The sequence below is a fragment of the Juglans microcarpa x Juglans regia genome, chromosome 2D (assembly GCF_004785595.1).
Source record: "Juglans microcarpa x Juglans regia isolate MS1-56 chromosome 2D, Jm3101_v1.0, whole genome shotgun sequence".
NCBI lineage: Eukaryota > Viridiplantae > Streptophyta > Magnoliopsida > Fagales > Juglandaceae > Juglans > Juglans microcarpa x Juglans regia.
In genome coordinates this window covers 42,091,039-42,111,829 of record NC_054596.1, presented here as the reverse complement: position 1 = coordinate 42,111,829, position 20,791 = coordinate 42,091,039, and the positions used below count along the sequence as shown (strand labels likewise).

General features: G+C 33.9%; 1 protein-coding gene across 3 annotated transcripts; it reads left to right on the top strand.

The window, feature by feature from the left end:
- The first annotated feature begins 8,779 nt into the window (after positions 1-8,779).
- On the top strand, positions 8,780-19,871 carry LOC121250541 (ABC transporter C family member 5). Of its 3 annotated transcripts, XM_041149669.1 has the most exons (13): positions 8,780-8,944; positions 9,223-9,285; positions 9,475-11,736; positions 11,860-12,180; positions 12,283-12,369; positions 13,427-14,122; positions 14,258-14,422; positions 15,552-15,846; positions 16,497-16,711; positions 16,869-17,174; positions 17,672-17,735; positions 17,841-18,080; positions 19,083-19,871. In XM_041149669.1, exons 3-13 carry the CDS (start codon positions 9,619-9,621, stop codon positions 19,193-19,195), a joined length of 4,620 nt encoding a protein of 1,539 aa, XP_041005603.1. In that variant the 5' UTR covers positions 8,780-8,944; positions 9,223-9,285; positions 9,475-9,618; the 3' UTR covers positions 19,196-19,871. The 3 variants fall into 3 exon arrangements, with proteins under 3 accessions (XP_041005603.1, XP_041005605.1, XP_041005602.1); XM_041149668.1 differs by lacking the exon at positions 8,780-8,944 and having other exon boundaries at positions 8,979-9,285; XM_041149671.1 differs by lacking the exons at positions 8,780-8,944; positions 17,672-17,735; positions 17,841-18,080; positions 19,083-19,871 and having other exon boundaries at positions 8,973-9,285; positions 16,927-17,046.
- Positions 19,872-20,791: the final 920 nt, after the last annotated feature.

Sequence of the window (20,791 nt, the reverse complement as noted above, 5' to 3'; positions counted from 1 at the left end):
ATATTATTAGAATATTATTTTTTAATATTATTATTATTTTGAGATTAAAAAAATTAAATTATTTATTATATATTATGTTAAAATTTAAAAAAATTAGAATGAGAAGCTCAGATGAGTTGAGATAGATTTATAAACTAAACGAAACTAGCTGCATGGAGCTAGCGAGGGTATTAATCGATGTTTATGAGGAAATTTTCAGATAACAATGATGAGTTCAGCTGTCCTCCTTGCATCCAAGTTTATGTGTCTCAAAGGTTTTTGGTATTGAAAGTGGTTTCAAAGTTTGTTGGTAATGGTTGATACATTTATTAGTTATGTATGTGTCGTGCATTCTTTTTAAAAAGGAGTGGCTAATTTATTATCAAAAATTTAATTTTTTAACGTAATCGAGTCTCATATTTACTCATGTTATAAAAAAAATATGCGATATTTGTAGACTTTATAACTATATATATTATTTCTTATTTCTATGTATGTTAGTCAATTAGTCCTTATATTAAAAAAGAAAAAACTGATCAGATCGGTGAGAAATATCATAATTATTAAATATTAGTTCTTTTGATATTTTATTGTTCCAATGGGTTGAGATCGTGTCATGTTTGAAATTGCCAAAATACTTAATATTTTATACTAAATAAATGATATATGATATATAAAAATAATATTTAAAACAACATATAATATATATGTGTTACAAAAGTCGCGACTCTTGATGACCATCCTTGTCTGCATGATCTTTGTTCAGTGAAGAAGTAAGACATCCTTAATGAATTAGCTAAAAATTAAATTTATTGAGTATTTAGTTATTAAAAAATAAAATATACTCATATTGGATTAACTAATTTAGCTACAGTAACTTTTAAAAAAATTTTCAAATTTAAAGGTTACTATACATACATTACATACATATTTTATCAATTATTTCTCTTTTTATTTTTTTTATCACATATTTGATCACAATTGATATATTAATTTGAGTTAATGATATATTAATTTAATTAGAATATAATCATTAATTAATATATAATAGGTAGAATAATGAAATATAATAAAATTAAAAAAATTAAATATTTTTAAAATTATTAGTTACTCATTATTATATAATGAATAAATAGATAATCCAATGTAGACATTTGATGTGAATAATCAAAACTAAATTTATCTTATATTATTTTATTGTTATATAATAAAAAATAGTTATTTTAATATATAAATTTATATAAATAAAATAGTCAAAAGTCAAATTTCTTTTATATTTATAAAAAATATACTTTTAACTTTGGCTAATACAAGGAGGATGCTACTAATTTATAACTTTTGTCCTTGAAGTAGTACTAGTCTTGATCAGAACGGCCTCATGAGTTGCTGCACGCCACATGTAAGATTACATACTTAAACTATATATATTAATTTGATTTATATATATATATATTTATATATATATATATATATATATATATATATATGTCCAAGATCATTCTCCTCATAAAAATGCATTATGGGTACTGGTAATTAGTTGTGAAAATCCCAGTTAAGAATCTAGCTTATTAATTAGATTCAACAATACATGACCATCTAGCTGGAATATCAGTTTATAACTGGATGAAAATAACTACGTACAGTAGTCAATTTAAAATTTTTATAATAGTAATTATTATTGTAATTACAATAATAATAGTAATAATATAATTAATAATGATGATGATATTATAAATTACGTTAACATCGTGTTTCGCATATTTTTTAGCCAGACTCTAACAATTCAGATCTTTCGAAATGAGTCTGTAAAAGATGAGAAAGATGGTAACTAGGAGAGGGCGGTCTTGAGGTTGGAGAGTCTCCGATGTGAAGTTAGTAAGTATTCTTGAAAGTTTGTAAATAAGTAAAAGAATTCAAGGATTAGAAATTATATTCTTGTACCTGTGAGCTGTTATTTATACTATAAGCCTGAGAGACAGATCGTGTCTGCTCCTCCCATAGAGTCTACATCATTCGTATTGTTCCATGTGTCAGAACCATTTAATATAGTGTGACTCTGCGACAACATTATTAATGTGACGTGTAGCCCGGATAGTGGTGCCATTAATACGGCGTGATTTTTTGATTTCCTTCTCTCATACAATATCTTTGGTGGTTCGTAGATGTCTTTCTTGTCAAGAGATCAAAGATTCCCTGTATATTATCCCTACCATGCAAAAAGATACTTTAGAGCTGGACACTGCTCAAAGAGCTTTCAAATCTATAAGTCTCATTCCCTGCAGCATCCTCCCTCTTGTAGGTTGCATCCAGAGCACCCTATCCATAGACTGGGTTGGAAACATTGTTTGTTCTGGTTGAACCTTTGATCTTAATTTCCTTACTTTTCATTCACAGACCCATTGAATAGAGAAGGAAAAGATTCCCTTACGGATTGCATTAAATAAATAAGTAAATAAAAAAAGAAAAATAGCTCAAGCTAGCCGCAACATCTTTTAAAATTAAAATAATGCATGTAAAAATCTTCGTTTCATGACGTACCACGTACGTCCACTTAATTTATATTTGTGGTACAAAATTATGGGTTGAATCCTATTTAATTATCTCAGTGATTTAGACATGCATTGATCAGCTTACTTCAGCTAGCTCTTGTCTCGAAAGTAATACTAATTAATTATGTCATTAGCTATTGCTCAATATATATATATATAGTATTTATAAATTAATCATATAAGTTTCTTTACGATCTTTGTCGTTTATATTTTATAAATTGATATAGTTTGATATGAGATACGTTAAATTTTAAAGTAATTTTTACTATAAAATAGATTTAAAATATCATATAAAATTATATCAATTTAATTTTTGAATTTATTTTTATAAAAAATTATTTTACGGCTCATGTAGCACTTCGAGTAATAAAATGCATGCATGGAAAGAGAGTTATTCTTTTTCTAATCCCACTTATTTTTTAATATTATAGAAATTGGGACGTGACGATCATGAACTGGTAAATGCAGAGTGCTTGTGGGTGGGTGCATGATCACTACGTACACTTTCCATGTTGATTTATCACTTTTGGACGAACTTATAAAAAAGAAGGGGAAAAAAAAATGAAATTAGTGCTATACAGAGATTACGTACGTAGCGTCTGAATGCTTTATAAAACTTTAATTTGGAGTCTATTAATAAAAAACAAAAAGCTCTTTCGATCTTTTGGTAAGCTAGCGCACAAAAACTAGAAAGTTCTTTCGTTGATATGTGAAACATGATGTCAATGCCTACGTACGTACAACTTTAATTAACAGTATCACAATATATAGAAATGCTTTTTTTTTTTTTTTTTTTTCTTTTTATCAAATTTTTCGTTTTAAAATAATCATTTTTATCTATTTTGACAGTGAAAAGAATCCTTAATTTTAGGAGAAGAAATTTTGCCAAAAAAAAAAAAAAAGACACGTAAAAATACATATAATGAAAGAGATCACAGCTAGAGAGATGATGTGATAATGTTTTCTATGAGTAAATTGGAAGCCACCATTTGACGCTCTATATATGCGTGTATATGTATATATAATCTATTAATGTTCTTTTTAATACTCAAGGCAATGTTTTTAAATGTTTATTATATTTTGTGTAGAAATTTGAGAAAGTTGTAACGATGAGATGAGATTAAACGTTAAGAGTGTTTCTGTATTTAAACGGGATATAAATATAATTGTATAAATAATTGTAAAAATGTTTGTATATCTATCATTTTCTATGTCATAAAACATTAAGGCACATCCAAAAGCACAATTCTAGTTCCCATTTCTAGATCATCTTCTTGTGGGGGGATGGTAAGATGCCAAAGACTTTTTTTATATAGTTAATCAAATATAGTACTTGTCTTCAAAATAATTGAGTTTTATTCCTTTTAGATAAGCATCTTTTAAGATTCAAATTTTTCTGTATACATCAAATAATTGAGAATATTAAAAAAAAAAATACTAGGCCTTGTTTGGATAGTGAAAGTGTTTCATTTCAATATTATAATTTTTTCAAATTTTCACACAAAATATAATAAAAAATTCAATTTTTTCAAATATCAAAACAATAATTATATTAAAAAAATAATATTATAGTAATATTTTATTTAACTTTCAACTTTTATCCCAACTCATCTCATCTCATCTCAACTCACTATTCAAACATCATTTAAAAAAATTGAATTTGCTGCGTATATTCCGCAAAGAGTCTTCATGAAGCTTCATTTTTCTTTTAATTTCTTATTTCTTTTTGAAAAAATAATTTTAAAGTAATGATATTTACAGTTATAAAGTGTACAAATGTAATCGTAAATATGAGACTCATATAATAAATTAATTTTTTAATGAACTCTACGCTCTTTCAAAAATAGTGCAATTGTATGAAAGAAAAAGATTGATCAATAACATATTCTTTGATCTATGCAGGCACGTCGTTTTGAATTAATTGAAAGGCAAATTAGATATACGTGCGTATTTTTTTTTTATACATATACATGCGCATTTTATTTCTGAGTTAATTGAGATTTTTTGTTATAATTTTCTTAATCTTATACTTTTCATAATTTAGAAAGATAGACACAAATGTAGGTCTATAATATATATTTTTTTAATAAGCAAAATGATTTCATTATAGTAATTAATTAAAGTACAGTTGGTGAGAAAAATTCATCGATTAAAAAATAGATGCGCGCATAACTTACACAATAAACAGCGGTGACGCAAGTCTTTAATAATATTCCTTTAATCTAAATTCTACCATCTTTATTGCTATAGTCAAAAAATCCTCCCAACAATATTGTATATTTCTAATATTTCCTCCTTCCAGAAACATATTGTATGTGTTTTGCTTTATATATTAATATCCATTTGCCAAAAAAAAAAAAAAAAAATACAGTTGGTGAGGATTGAGGCCGGATCCCTACCATCATCCCAAAATTTCCAAACTTGGACGCTAAGCAGTTAAATTAAGTAGCGTGGAGATGAAAGTATGCTTTAAGATGAGACCATTAACAGTGAAGACGTTTCCAATACTGCAACCGTGATTCACTGCACCCGTTTTGGATTGGATTAATTGTCATGAGATCTACTCCACATTCTTGAACATGAGAGTAAGTTGACTGGTTGCGTTCGGTTGTAAAATTTAGTTGAGCTTAATCTAATTTTAAACTGAATCTAATATCTAAACATCCAGATCTCAAATTATTAAACTCATATTAACTCAAAACATCTTTACACGTGAGACCTATAATATTTTTCAATTTAACACATTTTTATATATGAGACCCACAACTTTTTTCAATTTTTTATAAAAAATACTAAATTCATCTTAATATATAAACATATTTTAAATTCAATTTAGATAAATTTCACATAACTCTTTCTACTATTTAACTCATTTATTATACATAAAAAATTAAATTTAACTCAACGTCTAAATGTAACTTAAATTTTAGGATAAACAGTAAGATATGCAAGAATAAAGATCAATTAATTCGTTTACAGCTTCGCAGACGTCTGAAAAGCATACAAATCTTGATCGTGGCGCTCATGCGCTAGCTATGGAGGGTCGTGGATAATCGGATAGATCTTAAAGACACGAGACCGGCCATGAATCTAATTTAGTGGGACGTGACATGTGTGGCGTTTGGAACTCTAATGGTGGGCAGCGCATGGGGCTCAACTGCCACTTCTAGATGGCGCATGTGACATACCGCCTACCATTTTGCCGTGAATTTAATGGTATAAGACGTGTAGCTTGGAGGCAGACGAAAGGCAATAAATCAGCCATTTTCCGTCCTAGAAAAGAAAAACAACAGACACGAAGCTCTCTCCCTACTCAGATGGACTCAGTTTTTGAATTGAAAAAGGTTGGTTAGAAAACAGTATTGTTGCCGTAGACCAACAACACTCGTTATAATATTAAAATTTACTACATATTGTAATTATATTAAATAAAAATTATATTTATAATTTTAAAGTACATAAATCTTGCGTATTTTTTTTTTAAAGTGTAGAAATTTGAAATTCATATTAAAAAATTATTTTTTAATAATAAATCTTATTTTATTTTAAATATATATGCGAAATGTATATACCTTAACACTAACATTAATCTATATTAATAAAGTAAGAGTGCTAAATTTTGAAGCATTAATTTAGGAAGAAAGAAAAAGAAATTTCTGGGTTGTCACAGCTAGCATGTGCGGGTGGAGTGAATGCAGCGTGTCATGCTGGTCCAAGTCCAAGCCACGTTGAAAGTGACCGGTCTTTACAGTCCAAGCAAGGTAGCTCGCTCGTGAGCAAACACAACACAGCTTTAATAATATTATATAAATAATGGAAAATATGGTACTACTGTACTGTTTTAGGTCGGCGGTGGCACTTGCGCGGTCGGCGCTACCCATCAGAGTAGGTTGTTATCTGTTTAATCACGACTCGTCGACAGTAGGTATGCAACTACGAAATGATGATCTTGAACATGTCTTTGAAGACTTTTTGCATATGAATAAATTAATAATTAGGTCTGACTTGTAGTTGTAGCTAAATTAATCATATATATATATATATAAACTCTTCATGTCAAACTTAATTAGATCAGTTTTTAATATTAATATTCCATTTCTTAGTTTATTTAATTAAATTCTATATATAAACATGTAAAATTAATGTGTGTATATATATATATATATATATGCAAACAAACTAAGCATGCATATTTTTGATTTTAATATATAGTGAAATGTAAATAGAAAGTACTGTAAATTGCTAAGACATAGTTTGGAGTGCAAATTGACAATATTAATAGTTTTATATATAAATCGAAAAATATGATAATTTGGGAGTGTAAAATGTACTTTCCTCTCAAATCTTTTTGTATAAGTACTAATAGTCCCATTATTTGCTCAGGCAATACTGTAATAAGAGTATTGCTGCTGTGCTGTCTTAGTTATATCGTTCACTTTGTCTTATTAATGATAGTGCCACGTGTTTTATTGAAAAATAAAAAATATATATTAAAAAAAACAGGATTCGAAATACAAAAGGAGAAAAACTAAAGTCTTAAATTTCCTATATCTTTTTTTTGTTTGTATTCTTTTTTTTTTTTTTAATAAGCCACGTCAATAGAACAAAATGAGTGGTATAACTAATGCGGCATATATATAGTAACATTTATCATGTAACAAAATAAATCGTAGTTTGTCAAATGACTTTGATCAGTGAGTAAAGTCAGCTGATTACCACATTTTTGTTGGCTGAATTCTTAAGTTTGGCATGCCAAATTCATGAGAAAATCTTGGTCGATGTCAGGCCTTGTAGATATAATTTGGTAATTCATTATTATATCATATAGATATCGTGTAATTTTATTAATAATTAATCAACAATTACCTCTTTGCTAAGCAATGAATATCTTTACTGATGCTATACAATATTAACCATTAATCTCACAAGCTAAATTTACCCTTAATTTAACAAACAAACAGTAAATTTAATGCTTCTTAACTGACTTGACTTTATGTAATACTTTAGATCTACTTTATAATAAAAATAATTTACTGATAGTAATTTACACCATCTTATAAAATTCTTTAAATTTTGTGTTAGAAGTACTCAATTCATGCCTCGACTGCTGGCTAGGATATAATTTGAATTCATTTATAACCCCCACTGTCTGGGAAATGTTGATTTTTAGAATTTATGAGGGTTCTATATATCTGAGAGAGAAGTGCATCTTGATTGATTACCTACCATGCATGTTAATTTCAATGTGAAAATGCAAATTTCCTGATGGTGTGGCATGCATTTATGGTGTTGAAATTTTTGATACTTCTGGCTGTCTGCCATTTGTTACTTCCTAATTCAAAATTTAGTTACCTGATGATGTGCCGAGAAAAAATAAAACAAGAAAAGAAAGATCAGTTACCTAATAACAACGTGCTTTTCATGAAAATTCTGCAGCAGCTAGCAGATCAATGGTCAACAAAAGCCCCCACAGCCACATGTGCATTGGAGGAGTAGTAATCGGGATTTTACACACATACATAATATACACTACAGAATTATTAATGCATGCATGGTAAAATAAATAAAACCTAGTCATGATCAACAGCCTGCATATATGCCCACAAAAAGTATAGGTGATTACCCCAGCTAGCAGAAGGAGCCAAGACAGGGATGATAAGTGGGGCTGCTGATATGTATTCATCAACATGCATATAACAAATCCAACTGACATGGGCGGCGCACACCCACCCTGCCCCATATTAGACTTTATTTACAGATTGAACTCTGAGGTGAACACCCCACGCTTTCTCCAAAAGAAAGACCAAATGGCAGGAATATGGGGTTCTTATGCAATCTTTTGAGGTGCCCCCAAATCTCATGTGAGTGCTCTCAAATCATGAATGAATCTAGGTATAATAATGATCAATCAAACCCGGAAAAAGGTTACCATCATGGCATCAGACTCATAACCCAACATCACCTCCATAACACACTGTAAAGTGTATACAAACAAAATCCCATCTCTCTCTCTCTCTCTCTCATACAATGAACAGTGGACATGTATTCTAATATTTCTTTATAAAAATATCCTGAGATTCCTATTAAATAAGGGCATCCACACATGTTAATAATATTCTGTTTGATTAACCATAATATTCTTTAAAACCATAGACATACAGATGCAGAAATAAAGCACTGCTACTCTTAGGTTTGTCTATATATATAATAGTAAATCAAGCAATTGGTATAAAAAAACAACAAAATCTGAGAAAACCCAAGTAAACCCACAAAGGAAAGCCACCTAGCTCCCATTCTGAGTCTTTACCTTCCACTCACCAGAAGGTCCAGAACTCTACCCTATTTTCCATTTTGGCCCCCAACATCCCTCTGTACCTCTCTCACACGGTTTTAACACCAACTAACAAAACAATGAGGTAGAAAAGTTGATCAAAACACGCACACAACAAATATATAGATATATATTATAAATACACCGATGAAAGAGAGAGAACACTCTTTTTTCTTTTTCTTTTCTGTGTGAGCTATTTTCTCTCTAGATTTCTTAACGTTAAAGCCTACAACTCATTCATCAATATCGTGCTTGTGGATTGCTAGTGAATTGTTGCCGTGTGCTTTCTTTCTCTGTCTGTGTGTTGGTGTCATTGAGGGGCAGAGCTTCTTGTGCCAATTTTTCCCTCTCTATTATTCACAGGCTTGCCTCGGCAATCTGCACCGGCTCACCAAACGATTGTCCAGGACACAACCAGTGAACCAGGTCAGTCTTTTGTTTTGTTATTTTTCCAAATGGGTTTCGTTTAGATTTTGATTTATCGTCCCTCTCTTTGTCCCTATCTATTCCCCCTATATATCACACACACAGAAGTTCAACCATCTCTCTCTCTCTCTCTCTCTTCGTTTTCCGTGTGGGTAAGAATTCATTTGTTTTTATGTGCAATGTGTCCAGAGATTCCTCCTCCAAATACACATTTTGCTGCTTCTCACAACCCAGATGGTGAAATGCCCTTCTTCACAATAGAATACGATCGCTTAGCTCAACAACAACAGCAACAACACCGACTCACTGTTCTCAATCGCTTCCATCGCCCACATGCCAAATTCAATAATGGGTGTGTCTCTTTTGCTCAACAAAATCCCAGCGTTATCATCAGCAGCACAATCGTCGAATATCCTTTTAAGTGCTATTAAAGGTTTGCCCATATTGGAACTCTCTTCAATTTGCATCAATTTGACACTCTTTCTCGTGTTCCTCTTCATCGTCTCGGCAAGGCAGATATTTGTGTGTGTTGGTAGGATAAGAATTATTAAGGACGATTCAGCTGCGAATGCGAACCCAATTCGGCATAGTATCGACGGAGAAATCCGCGATGTTAATATTGGTGCGGGGTATAAAGCAACAGTCTTTTGTTGTTTCTATGTGTTGTTTGTGCAAGTTTTTCTATTGGGGTTCGATGGAGTCGGTTTGATAAGAGAGGGCATTAACGGGAAGTTTGTGGATTGGTCTGGCCTGTTATTGCCAGCTGCACAAAGTTTAGCTTGGTTCGTGTTGAGCTTTTCAGCTCTGCATTGTAAATTCAAGGTGTCTGAGAAATTCCCGTTATTGTTGAGGGTGTGGTGGGTTGTGTCATTTTCAATTTGTGTGTGTACTCTCTATGCCGACGGAAGAGAATTCTCCGTTGAAGGTTCAAAGCATTTGTGTTCTCGTGTTGTGGCAAATTTTGTTGTGACACCTGCACTTGCTTTCCTTTGCTTTGTTGCAATTAGGGGTGTTACCGGCATTCAAGTTTGTAGGAATTCTGATCTTCAAGAACCTTTGCTTGTCGAAGAAGAACCAGGGTGTCTTAAGGTTACTCCTTATAGTGATGCGGGGCTTTTTACCTTGGTCACACTCTCTTGGCTGAACCCACTTCTTTCAATTGGTGCAAAGAGACCCCTTGAGCTTAAGGATATTCCCCTTCTTGCACCAAAAGATAGAGCCAAGGCCAATTATAAGGTTTTGAAGTCGAATTGGGAGAAATTGAAGGCTGAAATCCCATCAAAGCAGCCTTCTTTAGCTTGGGCACTTCTCAAGTCATTTTGGAAAGAAGCAGCTTGTAATGGTATATTTGCCGGTTTGAGTACTCTTGTTTCATATGTGGGGCCGTACATGATTAGCTACTTTGTCGATTACTTGGGGGGTAAAAAGACTTTTCCCCATGAGGGGTATATTCTTGCCGGAATATTCTTTTCAGCAAAGCTCGTGGAGACATTAACAACCAGGCAGTGGTATGTTGGGGTAGACATTTTGGGTATGCATGTGAGATCAGCTTTAACAGCAATGGTGTATCAAAAGGGGCTCAAGCTCTCGAGCTTGGCGAAGCAAAGTCACACCAGTGGAGAAATTGTTAACTACATGGCACTTGATGTACAGAGAGTGGGGGACTACTCTTGGTACCTCCACGATATATGGATGCTTCCTCTGCAAATAATTCTTGCCCTTGCAATTTTGTATAAGAATGTTGGAATTGCTTCAGTTGCAACATTGGTTGCCACAATTATCTCCATTGTCGTCACTGTTCCTGTGGCAAAGATACAAGAAGATTTTCAGGACAAGTTAATGGCTGCGAAGGATGAAAGAATGAGGAAAACGTCCGAATGTCTAAGGAACATGAGGATTCTCAAATTGCAAGCTTGGGAAGATAGGTATCGAGTTAAGTTGGAGGACATGCGTGGTGTGGAGTTCAAGTGGCTACGGAAAGCCCTTTATTCTCAAGCTTTTATTACATTCATTTTCTGGAGCTCCCCCATATTTGTTTCAGCTGTCACTTTCGGTACTTCCATTTTGTTGGGAGGTCAGCTCACTGCAGGGAGTGTTCTTTCTGCTCTTGCCACTTTCAGGATCCTCCAAGAACCACTCAGGAATTTTCCTGATTTGGTGTCTATGATGGCTCAGACAAAAGTTTCTCTTGATCGAATTTCCGGATTCCTGCAAGAGGAAGAGTTGCAGGAAGAGGCCACCATTGTCCTGCCGCGAGGCATTACTAATGTGACCATAGAAATTACAGACGGTGTGTTCAGCTGGGACCCTTCCTCTCCAGCACCAACATTATTGGGAATCGAAATGAAAGTTGAGAGAGGCATGCGAGTTGCTGTTTGCGGTATGGTTGGTTCTGGAAAATCAAGCTTGCTTTCTTGCATCCTTGGCGAGATTCCCAAAATCTCTGGTGAAGTAAGTTGATTAATTAAAAGTTTCTGTTTCCTGCCTCAAGTTTTCTTGGCTGTTGGTTTTGTAAATTCTATCAGTAGTAGCAGTTGAAGATTTATAATTCTTGTTTGGTTGATGTTTTCTCAGGTAAAAGTATGTGGTACTGCTGCTTATGTATCTCAGTCAGCATGGATACAGTCCGGAAATATAGAAGAGAACATTCTTTTTGGCAGCCCTATGGATAAAGCAAAGTATAAAAATGTTTTACATGCTTGTTCACTGAAAAAGGATTTGGAACTTTTTTCACATGGAGATCAGACTATTATTGGTGATAGAGGTATAAATTTGAGTGGTGGCCAGAAGCAAAGAGTGCAGCTTGCCAGAGCACTGTATCAAGACGCTGATATTTATTTACTTGATGACCCTTTCAGTGCACTTGATGCACACACTAGTTCTGAATTATTTAAGGTTAGGCTTCAAATTTATTCATATGTATTGCAGTTCATATGAATGAACCATGCATAGGGAAAATAAGCAGAATGGATGATAATATGTGATATGAAACTGCAGGAATACATATTGGCAGCACTAGCTAGTAAAACCGTGATTTTTGTGACCCATCAAGTTGAATTACTCCCTGCTGCAGATCTGATTCTGGTATGGAATTTGTCTTCCCACTTCATTTAAATATTTTGCTTATGTAGTCAGAGTTCTATGTTGCCATATAGGCCTTTTGGGGCCTTTTGAACTCAATTTTACATAGTTTTCATTCATGTCAAGCCACACTGGTAGTACATGAATTGGTTTATTTTAATGCATCATGGCCAAGTTGCTTCTTCTGCCAATTGCTATCCTTGTTTCTTTGTTTGATTTACTTTTATGGTGATGACTAGCACTCCTTTCTTTTGAGGTTTATGTGATGTGGTAAGTTTTGAACCCATGGATATTTATCTTTGAAAGAAATCTAAGTAATTCATTACTTCAGGAAGCTGAAGTTTTTTGAACTGATGGTTGTTTTGTCTGTTTAAAACTTTCATTATTCCAATGAATGGTGATGTGAATGGAGTTTATTAGAAATCTTGGCAGGTAATAATAATTCAATTTGAACTAAATGACTAGAGAAAAAAATGAGTCACATTACAATCAGTCACAAACTTGCGAGAAGATTGCTGACTGGATGTATGTTATAAACTAGTGTTTCTATATTTATTAGAATAAAAAATAATACATTCATAAAACAGTGACTTGTGTCCTCTGGTGTATAGATTCAATGCGAAGTTGGAGTTGAATAATTATACTTATTACAGATACAATTTTATTAGTAATTTTTTCTGCAATAGAGATTAGTAAAGCATGTAAACTAATTGGGCATTCCAACAGTCATATGATAGAAATTCCAAGGGTTCTCTGCTTATTTGATTCTTTGACTGAAAACTCCAGTGCTCAGTTAAAGTTGAAATTTTAGTATTTTGCTAATAATATCAGACTATGGTCTAGCCCAAAGACTTAAATTATTATCGGCAAGTAGTCTACTTTTGTGAGTCACCTGGTCTTTGGGGTGCTTGACTAATTAGTGAAAGTATTTTTGTTTTTGATGTGTAAATTAACCCATTCGCAATTTCATTTATATTGTAAATTTAGAAAGCCACATCAGCGACTGAGAATGTGGTGCTGTAGTCCTGAAAGGCTAACAAATGTATTTTCATATTTGTAGGTTCTTAAAGCAGGCCGAATAATACAAGCAGGAAAATATGATGATCTTTTACAAGCTGGAACTGATTTTAAAACTTTGGTCTCAGCTCACCATGACGCAATTGAAGCTATGGACATTCCTTGTCACTCATCAGAAGATTCAGATGAAAGTTCGTCTCTTGATGGAACACTTATGCCTAGTAAAACATGCGTGGCCACTGGAAATAGTGTTGACAGTTTGGGAAAGGAAGTACAAGAAGTTGTATCGCCTTCATGCCAGAAAGCAATTAAAGAGAAAAAGAAAGCAAAACGCTCAAGGAAAAAGCAGCTTGTTCAGGAAGAGGAAAGGGTAAGAGGAAGGGTCAGCATGAAAGTGTACTTGTCATATATGGCTGCGGCATATAAGGGCTTATTGATTCCACTAATAATTGTTGCCCAAGCACTGTTTCAGTTCCTTCAAATTGCTAGTAATTGGTGGATGGCTTGGGCTAATCCCCAAACAGAAGGAGATCAACCTAAAGTGAGTCCTATGGTCCTTCTGGGTGTTTATATGGCCTTTGCTTTTGGAAGTTCTTGGTTTGTCTTTGTTAGGGCTGCTTTGGTTGCTACATTTGGTCTAGCAGCTGCACAGAAATTGTTTCTGAATATGCTTAGAAGTGTGTTTCGGGCACCGATGTCATTCTTTGATTCTACGCCAGCTGGACGGATCTTGAATCGTGTAGGTTCTTTTATTGCAAGGGAAAAATATATGTGCAACTTCCATTTCTTTTGCTATATACATATATAGTTTTGTTTTGTTTTCCTTTTCCTTTTTTTTCATGATCTAATGTCATGGATGACTATGACCTTCCAGGTGTCAGTTGATCAAAGTGTTGTGGATCTTGATATTCCTTTTAGACTTGGTGGGTTTGCTTCAACAACAATTCAACTTATTGGCATTGTTGGTGTAATGACAACAGTTACATGGCAAGTGTTGCTTCTTGTTGTTCCTATGGCCATTGCCTGCTTGTGGATGCAGGTGAATTGTCAATTTTTTGCTCAGATTTTGCAATGTATGGCTCTCTAACTTTTTTGTCAAAATGGATCAGAAGGAAACTGCTAAATTTTTGCTTCCTTCTCAAGAACTGACCCCTTCTTCTTAGTATTTTTGGTGAACAGAGTGTAATTGAACTCATTGTTAAACTTTAAACACTCAATTTTTTTACAAAGATATTATAGCCTTGCACCGTGATCCTTGCTGATTCATATGGGATTCCTTGTGCCTACATCAATGCCTATCGAATATCATAAGCATGCTATTGCTGCAGTATGCTTTTTCCAACTATATACTTCTCTGATGAATTCAATCACTTCGAACAGGTTAATTCTTATGTTTTTGTCCTCGTTTACATGTGTATATTGTTTCTATCGTCTTCAATTACATAAAATATTTACCCGGTTCATGCCTTGTTTCTGCTTTAGTTTTCCCCCCGCCTGGTTAATAATATTTATCAGTATAACTTTGAGTCTTGAAGGATGGCTATTAAGCCCTCTGGCAAAAAAATAAAAAATAAAAACCAACAAAAGCACATTTGGAATAAGGCAAGTTTATACATAACCTATAAAAATAAAAAAAAAAATAAAAAGGTATAGACGTAACCCCTTCAATCATTTTGTTTCTTTATTTGTACTTTTTATATGAAACACTGTAAGGTTTGACTTCATAGCTATGCTTTTTGCTATTGTACAGAAACTGGAAACAAGTTTTGTCCTATGTGTTGCCTTCTGAACACACTACTTGCATCTTCCCAGCATTTGAAAAAATACTAAATTTCTAGCGATTTTTCAAAACTTTCATTCCTTTTTTGGGTGTGATCCCATGAAAACAAAAAATCAAATATCAATTGCAAAAGAAAGATTTCCACTTCACTGTTAGATAAGAGCATCTACAATTTAAATTTTCTGCCAATATGAACAGTAATTTCTTTTGACTTGAAGTTCTCATTAAACGATTATATATTTTTTAACTGCCATTGCTAGAAGAGTTTGAAGGATATCTCCATGTACTTAGGCTGTGCCTATTTCTATTAAGAAAATTTATTGTTTACTGATAAAAAGAAAAGAAAGGTTTGAAGGATATCACTTAAATTTATCATACCCTCTTGCAGAAATACTACATGGCTTCATCAAGGGAATTGGTTCGCATTGTCAGCATCCAGAAATCTCCAATTATCAATCTTTTTGGTGAATCTATTGCTGGAGCAGCAACGATAAGAGGCTTTGGACAAGAAAAAAGATTCATGAAGAGGAATCTTTACCTTCTTGATTGTTTTGCTCGCCCATTCTTCTGCAGTCTCGCAGCCATTGAATGGCTCTGTCTACGCATGGAGTTAATCTCAACCTTTGTATTTGCTTTCTGCATGATTTTGCTCGTTAGCTTTCCACATGGGACTATCGATCCAAGTAAGTTCTCCAATTCCTGAATTTCTCCACCTATTCCCAGGAGAAATTGTATATGAGCAATGGGGTGATGTGTTTTGTGAAACGATAAGGCAAACATGTGTTGATGTGCCATTTTTTTAGAAGTGGTTACTAGAGCTGACCCGTTTGGATGAATGAATTGGTGCCCTCACCTGCATTAAGGAATATACTCACAGAAAAAAGAAAAAAAAAATAGAAAAAAAAAAATCTTGATAAATGCTGTAATGGGACTATTAATTTATGCACTGCGGTATCTGTACCATGTGGAATTTACTCTGTTATCCTCATAGCGGAGCCCTCAATTATTAGCAACTATATTCATCACATCATATTACACTCATTTACTTATGTATGCAGTTTATGTCACGCATTCATTCGGCATACCGTTTCAAATGAGTTTTAGAGCATAAATGTTCTTTTGTGCACGTCTATGGTGTCGTAAGAGAACCAATTTGTCTTCACCATGTTCAACTTCAGCCTTCGGATGAGGCTTAAGTGATGAATAACTTCTTTGATATGTAAATAATATTTGACGAATAACATTCATGAAGTGGAACAAGGTAGGCTTCTGATCATTTTGCTTAGTTTTTGATAATATAAGTTGCTAATCGTGGTTGCTTCTTTCTATCTAGGCATGGCAGGCCTTGCTGTGACATATGGCCTTAATTTGAATGCTCGCCTATCGCGGTGGATACTTAGCTTTTGCAAGCTTGAAAACAAAATAATTTCCATAGAGAGGATGTACCAGTATAGCCAAATTCCAGGAGAAGCCCCACCCATTGTTGAGGAATCTCGCCCTCCATCTTCATGGCCTGAGAATGGAACAATTGAAATGATTGATTTAAAGGTATGCAGTTCAGTTTAACAATACCATATGTGTGTTTTTTTTTTTCTGATTGAGGATAAAGAGTTTAATTGGCTTTGGAATTTTGTTTGTATATAGTTTGGTTAATTTATTGTTGAAGCCATCTTCTAATTTTCATTATCCGTCTCTCACCTTCAAGGTTCGTTACAAAGAGAATCTTCCTACTGTGCTTCATGGGATAACCTGCACATTTCCAGGTGGGAAGAATATTGGAATTGTTGGGCGAACTGGAAGTGGTAAGTCCACTTTGATCCAGGCTTTGTTTCGACTAATTGAACCAGCAGGCGGGAGGATCCTGATAGACAATGTTGATATTTCAACAATTGGCCTTCATGACCTTCGCAGCCGTCTTAGTATCATACCTCAGGATCCTACCCTATTTGAAGGGACCATCAGGGGCAATCTTGATCCCCTTGAAGAGCATTCAGATCATGAAATCTGGCAGGTTTGTATCAGCAAATATAATAATGGTCATATTTTTCGACACTCAAAAGTCAAAATCACCTTTGTTACTTTTTTCAAGTGCTTGATGGATATTGAATGACAATGGAATTGTTTATTGTAGAAACTTTTTTTGGTTCAAAGGGAAGTTTATTCAGTGTACCTCCTCTGTAACTTGTGGGTGTCCTACTAACCATTTTATTTATTAAAAAGATGTAAATCTACACAACTCAGTAAAATTACTGTAATGATGCATTTTAATAAACTTTGCGGTTAATTCCTGGCTTTCCAGCATTTTGCTAATTCATTCCTTAAAAAAGAAAATCTTACTGAATCCCTATGGTTTTTGAATGTTGAAATTATTTGTATTTCATATATGTGATGATAGGCCTCTATTCTTTATTGGGTTTTTCCTGTGTACCTGGGCTATGCTCTTTGCATTTTTAATCAAACCTTGACTACTTATAAAAAAATTAATTATTGGGTTTTAATCTGATACAGGCACTTGATAAGTCTCAGCTTGGACAGATAATTCGTGACAAAGAGCTAAAGCTTGATACACCTGGTATGTAGCTAATACATCACCCACTATAATTCGACTACCATTTCTCCCATTTCGCTGCACCTTTGTATTGTGGCTAACTAATTGATTGTACTTATCAAATTGCAGTGCTTGAAAATGGAGATAATTGGAGTGTGGGTCAACGGCAACTTGTTTCCTTAGGTCGGGCTTTGCTTAAGCAGGCAAGAATACTAGTGCTTGATGAAGCAACAGCATCAGTTGATTCAACCACTGATAATATCATCCAGAAAATTATTCGAACTGAGTTTAAGGGCTGTACTGTATGCACAATTGCACATCGTATTCCAACTGTTATTGACAGCGACGCGGTTCTGGTCCTCAGTGATGGTTTGTAAAGTTACACTCATAATTCATTATTTAATTGCAACCTATAGATCTGGCATAAATTTGGTACGGGCAATCCACACTCAAGAGCTTGTAGTGTATCATTTGGGAAATGCCATGATATCTAAAATCCGAGTTTCCATCTTGGGTTATGGACAATTCAGTTTTTTTAAATAGGTAAAACAAATTTTTATTAATGCGGAAAATAGGTATAGCCCGAGTACACACTTGATAATTTAATTTGTAGAGGTATCCCGTATCTATTAAGGAAGGGTTATGAATGTTACACGGAAAATGAGGCTGGAAACATGTAATGTAGTCCTGCCAGTTTCAGTCATGAGAGCATAATTGGAAATGTTTCAAAATCATGGAAAGTTGAAACCGTATCCATTGCATTTGTTTCATTTTACTATGATATTCCCATTTTGGTGTGTGTTTTTCTTTTCTTATGAGCTGTCTATACGTACATTTTTTTTTTTTGATAAGTCTGTCTATACGTACAAATGAAAATGATTTTTAGTCAGATGAGTATAGATTACACCCCAAGAAGTCCCCCTCCCCTGATTGTGTCTGCTGGTCGCACTATCCACTATGATCAATTAGGGTCAACTATAGTTCACATAGATCAAGTGACTAAGATTTTATTCAGCTATCTATAAGAATCTTTTTTTTTATAGGTAATAACGAGTTGTTATAAGTGGAGATGCAAATTAGAAATATGCAACTATCTATAAGAATCTAGAATCATCTACATCTGGTAGGAGCTTGATTGTCAGGAAGTTGTTCACGTGTTTATGGTCTTTCGAAGATTTGGCTGTCCTGTGCACTGGACGTAGTTGGTTGCTCCTATTACTCTAGATTAAAAGAGGCATGACTATATTGTTTGTTTGCCAAACTCATACAGGAAAGTGAAAGTAATTTGCACCCCTTGTTACTCTTCAGAATAAAACTGTAGGGAAATGTACATGTGTTGTGCTCATGAGACTTGGTTTGATATTTTTGCAGGTAGAGTTGCAGAGTTTGATACTCCAGCGCGACTATTAGAGGATAAGTCATCCATGTTCCTAAAGTTGGTAATTGAGTATTCATCACGGTCAAGCGGCATACCAGATTTTTGAATTGGATGCCATGCTTGAGAAACACCTAGTCAAGGCAGCAGGAGCAGAGGACTACCCAAGCTGAACCAGCCAAGGCTGTTTTACTTATTGCTGCTGCATCCGGCAAACTGAAAGTCAAACTGGAGGAGCAAAGGTGCGTGTTGTGTTATTAAACCAGAACCCATTGGAGGAGATTAGCTAGCGGTTCAAAGTGACCATGAGTTAATTCACTCCCTTAAGCAGGGCTGGGGAATTTATGCACAGTGGCATATTTTGTAACCGAGAATAAGTTGAATTGGTAGAGGTAATAATAATTACACACGGGAGAAAATGGGCGGGTAATTTGTATTTAAGGAGGTGCAGTGAAATAGTGTTTAGACTGAAGCGAGAGTTTCTGATTTTGTTAGGGACTTTTTAGAGCTGAACTAGGCAAAATCTATCCCACAAAATTTCTAGTGGCAAAAAATGCAGCTTAGACTATGGTTTTAGACTCCATATTCAATTTCATTTTTTTTAATAATGTAATCGTTTTTTTAGTTTCTTATTTAAGGAGGGGATTCGCACGTAATCCTCTCTGTGGTATCATCTACAAGAGGGGCGATGCTCATTGTGTTGGAGTTCAACAGAGTGAATCCCCTTTTATCATATTTGTAATGATTCATATGGTGGCTTACTCTGAGGCACTTTGGCCAACAAACTCCCAGTACCTCCCCACTCTCCTGCTTGCCACTTTTTATGAGCTTGTAATTTCTGGTTGTGCTTTAGATGTCCGTAGACCCTTTTTTTTCTGTTAAATGGTCAGAGAGATATTGTAGTGACCTCTAAGTGTTAACTTGAATCTCAATCTTTTATATCATGGAAGCTGCAAAAGCTTTCAGGAATCACTTACAAGGATGACTTCTTGTAAGTGATTCATGAAAGCCTTTGCAGCTTCCTTGTAATAGAAGATTGGACCTCCAGTGCCTTACTTTATTATTATTATTATTATTAATGCATTTTCGTGATTACATTCTTGTATTTTTTTGTTATTTTCTCGAAAATAATGGAAAGATGGTGAACAATTTAAAATGTGTATATGGAATATGGAACTCATTGTTGGTTGGTAATCCAGAGCCAGTTTTGATCGCTAACATTCTACTAGGATGTTCCTTCTATAGACTATGGCTGACTACTCTTTTCTGCCTTCCAACAACTTATGAGTACCTATCTCAAATATGAGATGCCTATACTTCCAGTTTGAGGTTGCGATATGTTTGATATTATACTTAAATTATAAGTTTCATGTTGGAGCATGTGATCGGGGTTTACTCTGCAGGAGTGGATTCGAAGGGCCCTCCTTTGGAGAGGTTCCCGACATAAAAAAAGAAAAAAAAAAAAAGGAAGTTTCATGCTGGAGCATAACAATTAGAAATTCTGCTTTGACTTGCTTGTATTTTCCACCTTTGCCTGAAGAGTATCACTTGAGTCTCAGAATTCCTTGGATTGTTTGAGGGATAGAGAGCTTAAGACCTCCTTTAGTTTCAAAATTCTATTCTGCAACACTATTTCACATTCAAAGCAATTGAAATTGAATTTAAAAATTACACAATTAATATTAAGCACAAACAGATCTGCTTG

Excerpts from the sequence above, each read along its gene's own strand:
- LOC121250541 (XM_041149669.1), top strand. The coding sequence starts at position 9,619 with ATGCCAAATTCAATAATGGGTGTGTCTCTTTTGCTCAACAAAATCCCA. Across the intron at positions 11,737-11,859 it reads TTCCCAAAATCTCTGGTGAA|GTAAAAGTATGTGGTACTGC; the intron begins GTAAGTTGATTA and ends ATGTTTTCTCAG. Across the intron at positions 12,370-13,426 it reads CTGCTGCAGATCTGATTCTG|GTTCTTAAAGCAGGCCGAAT; the intron begins GTATGGAATTTG and ends TCATATTTGTAG.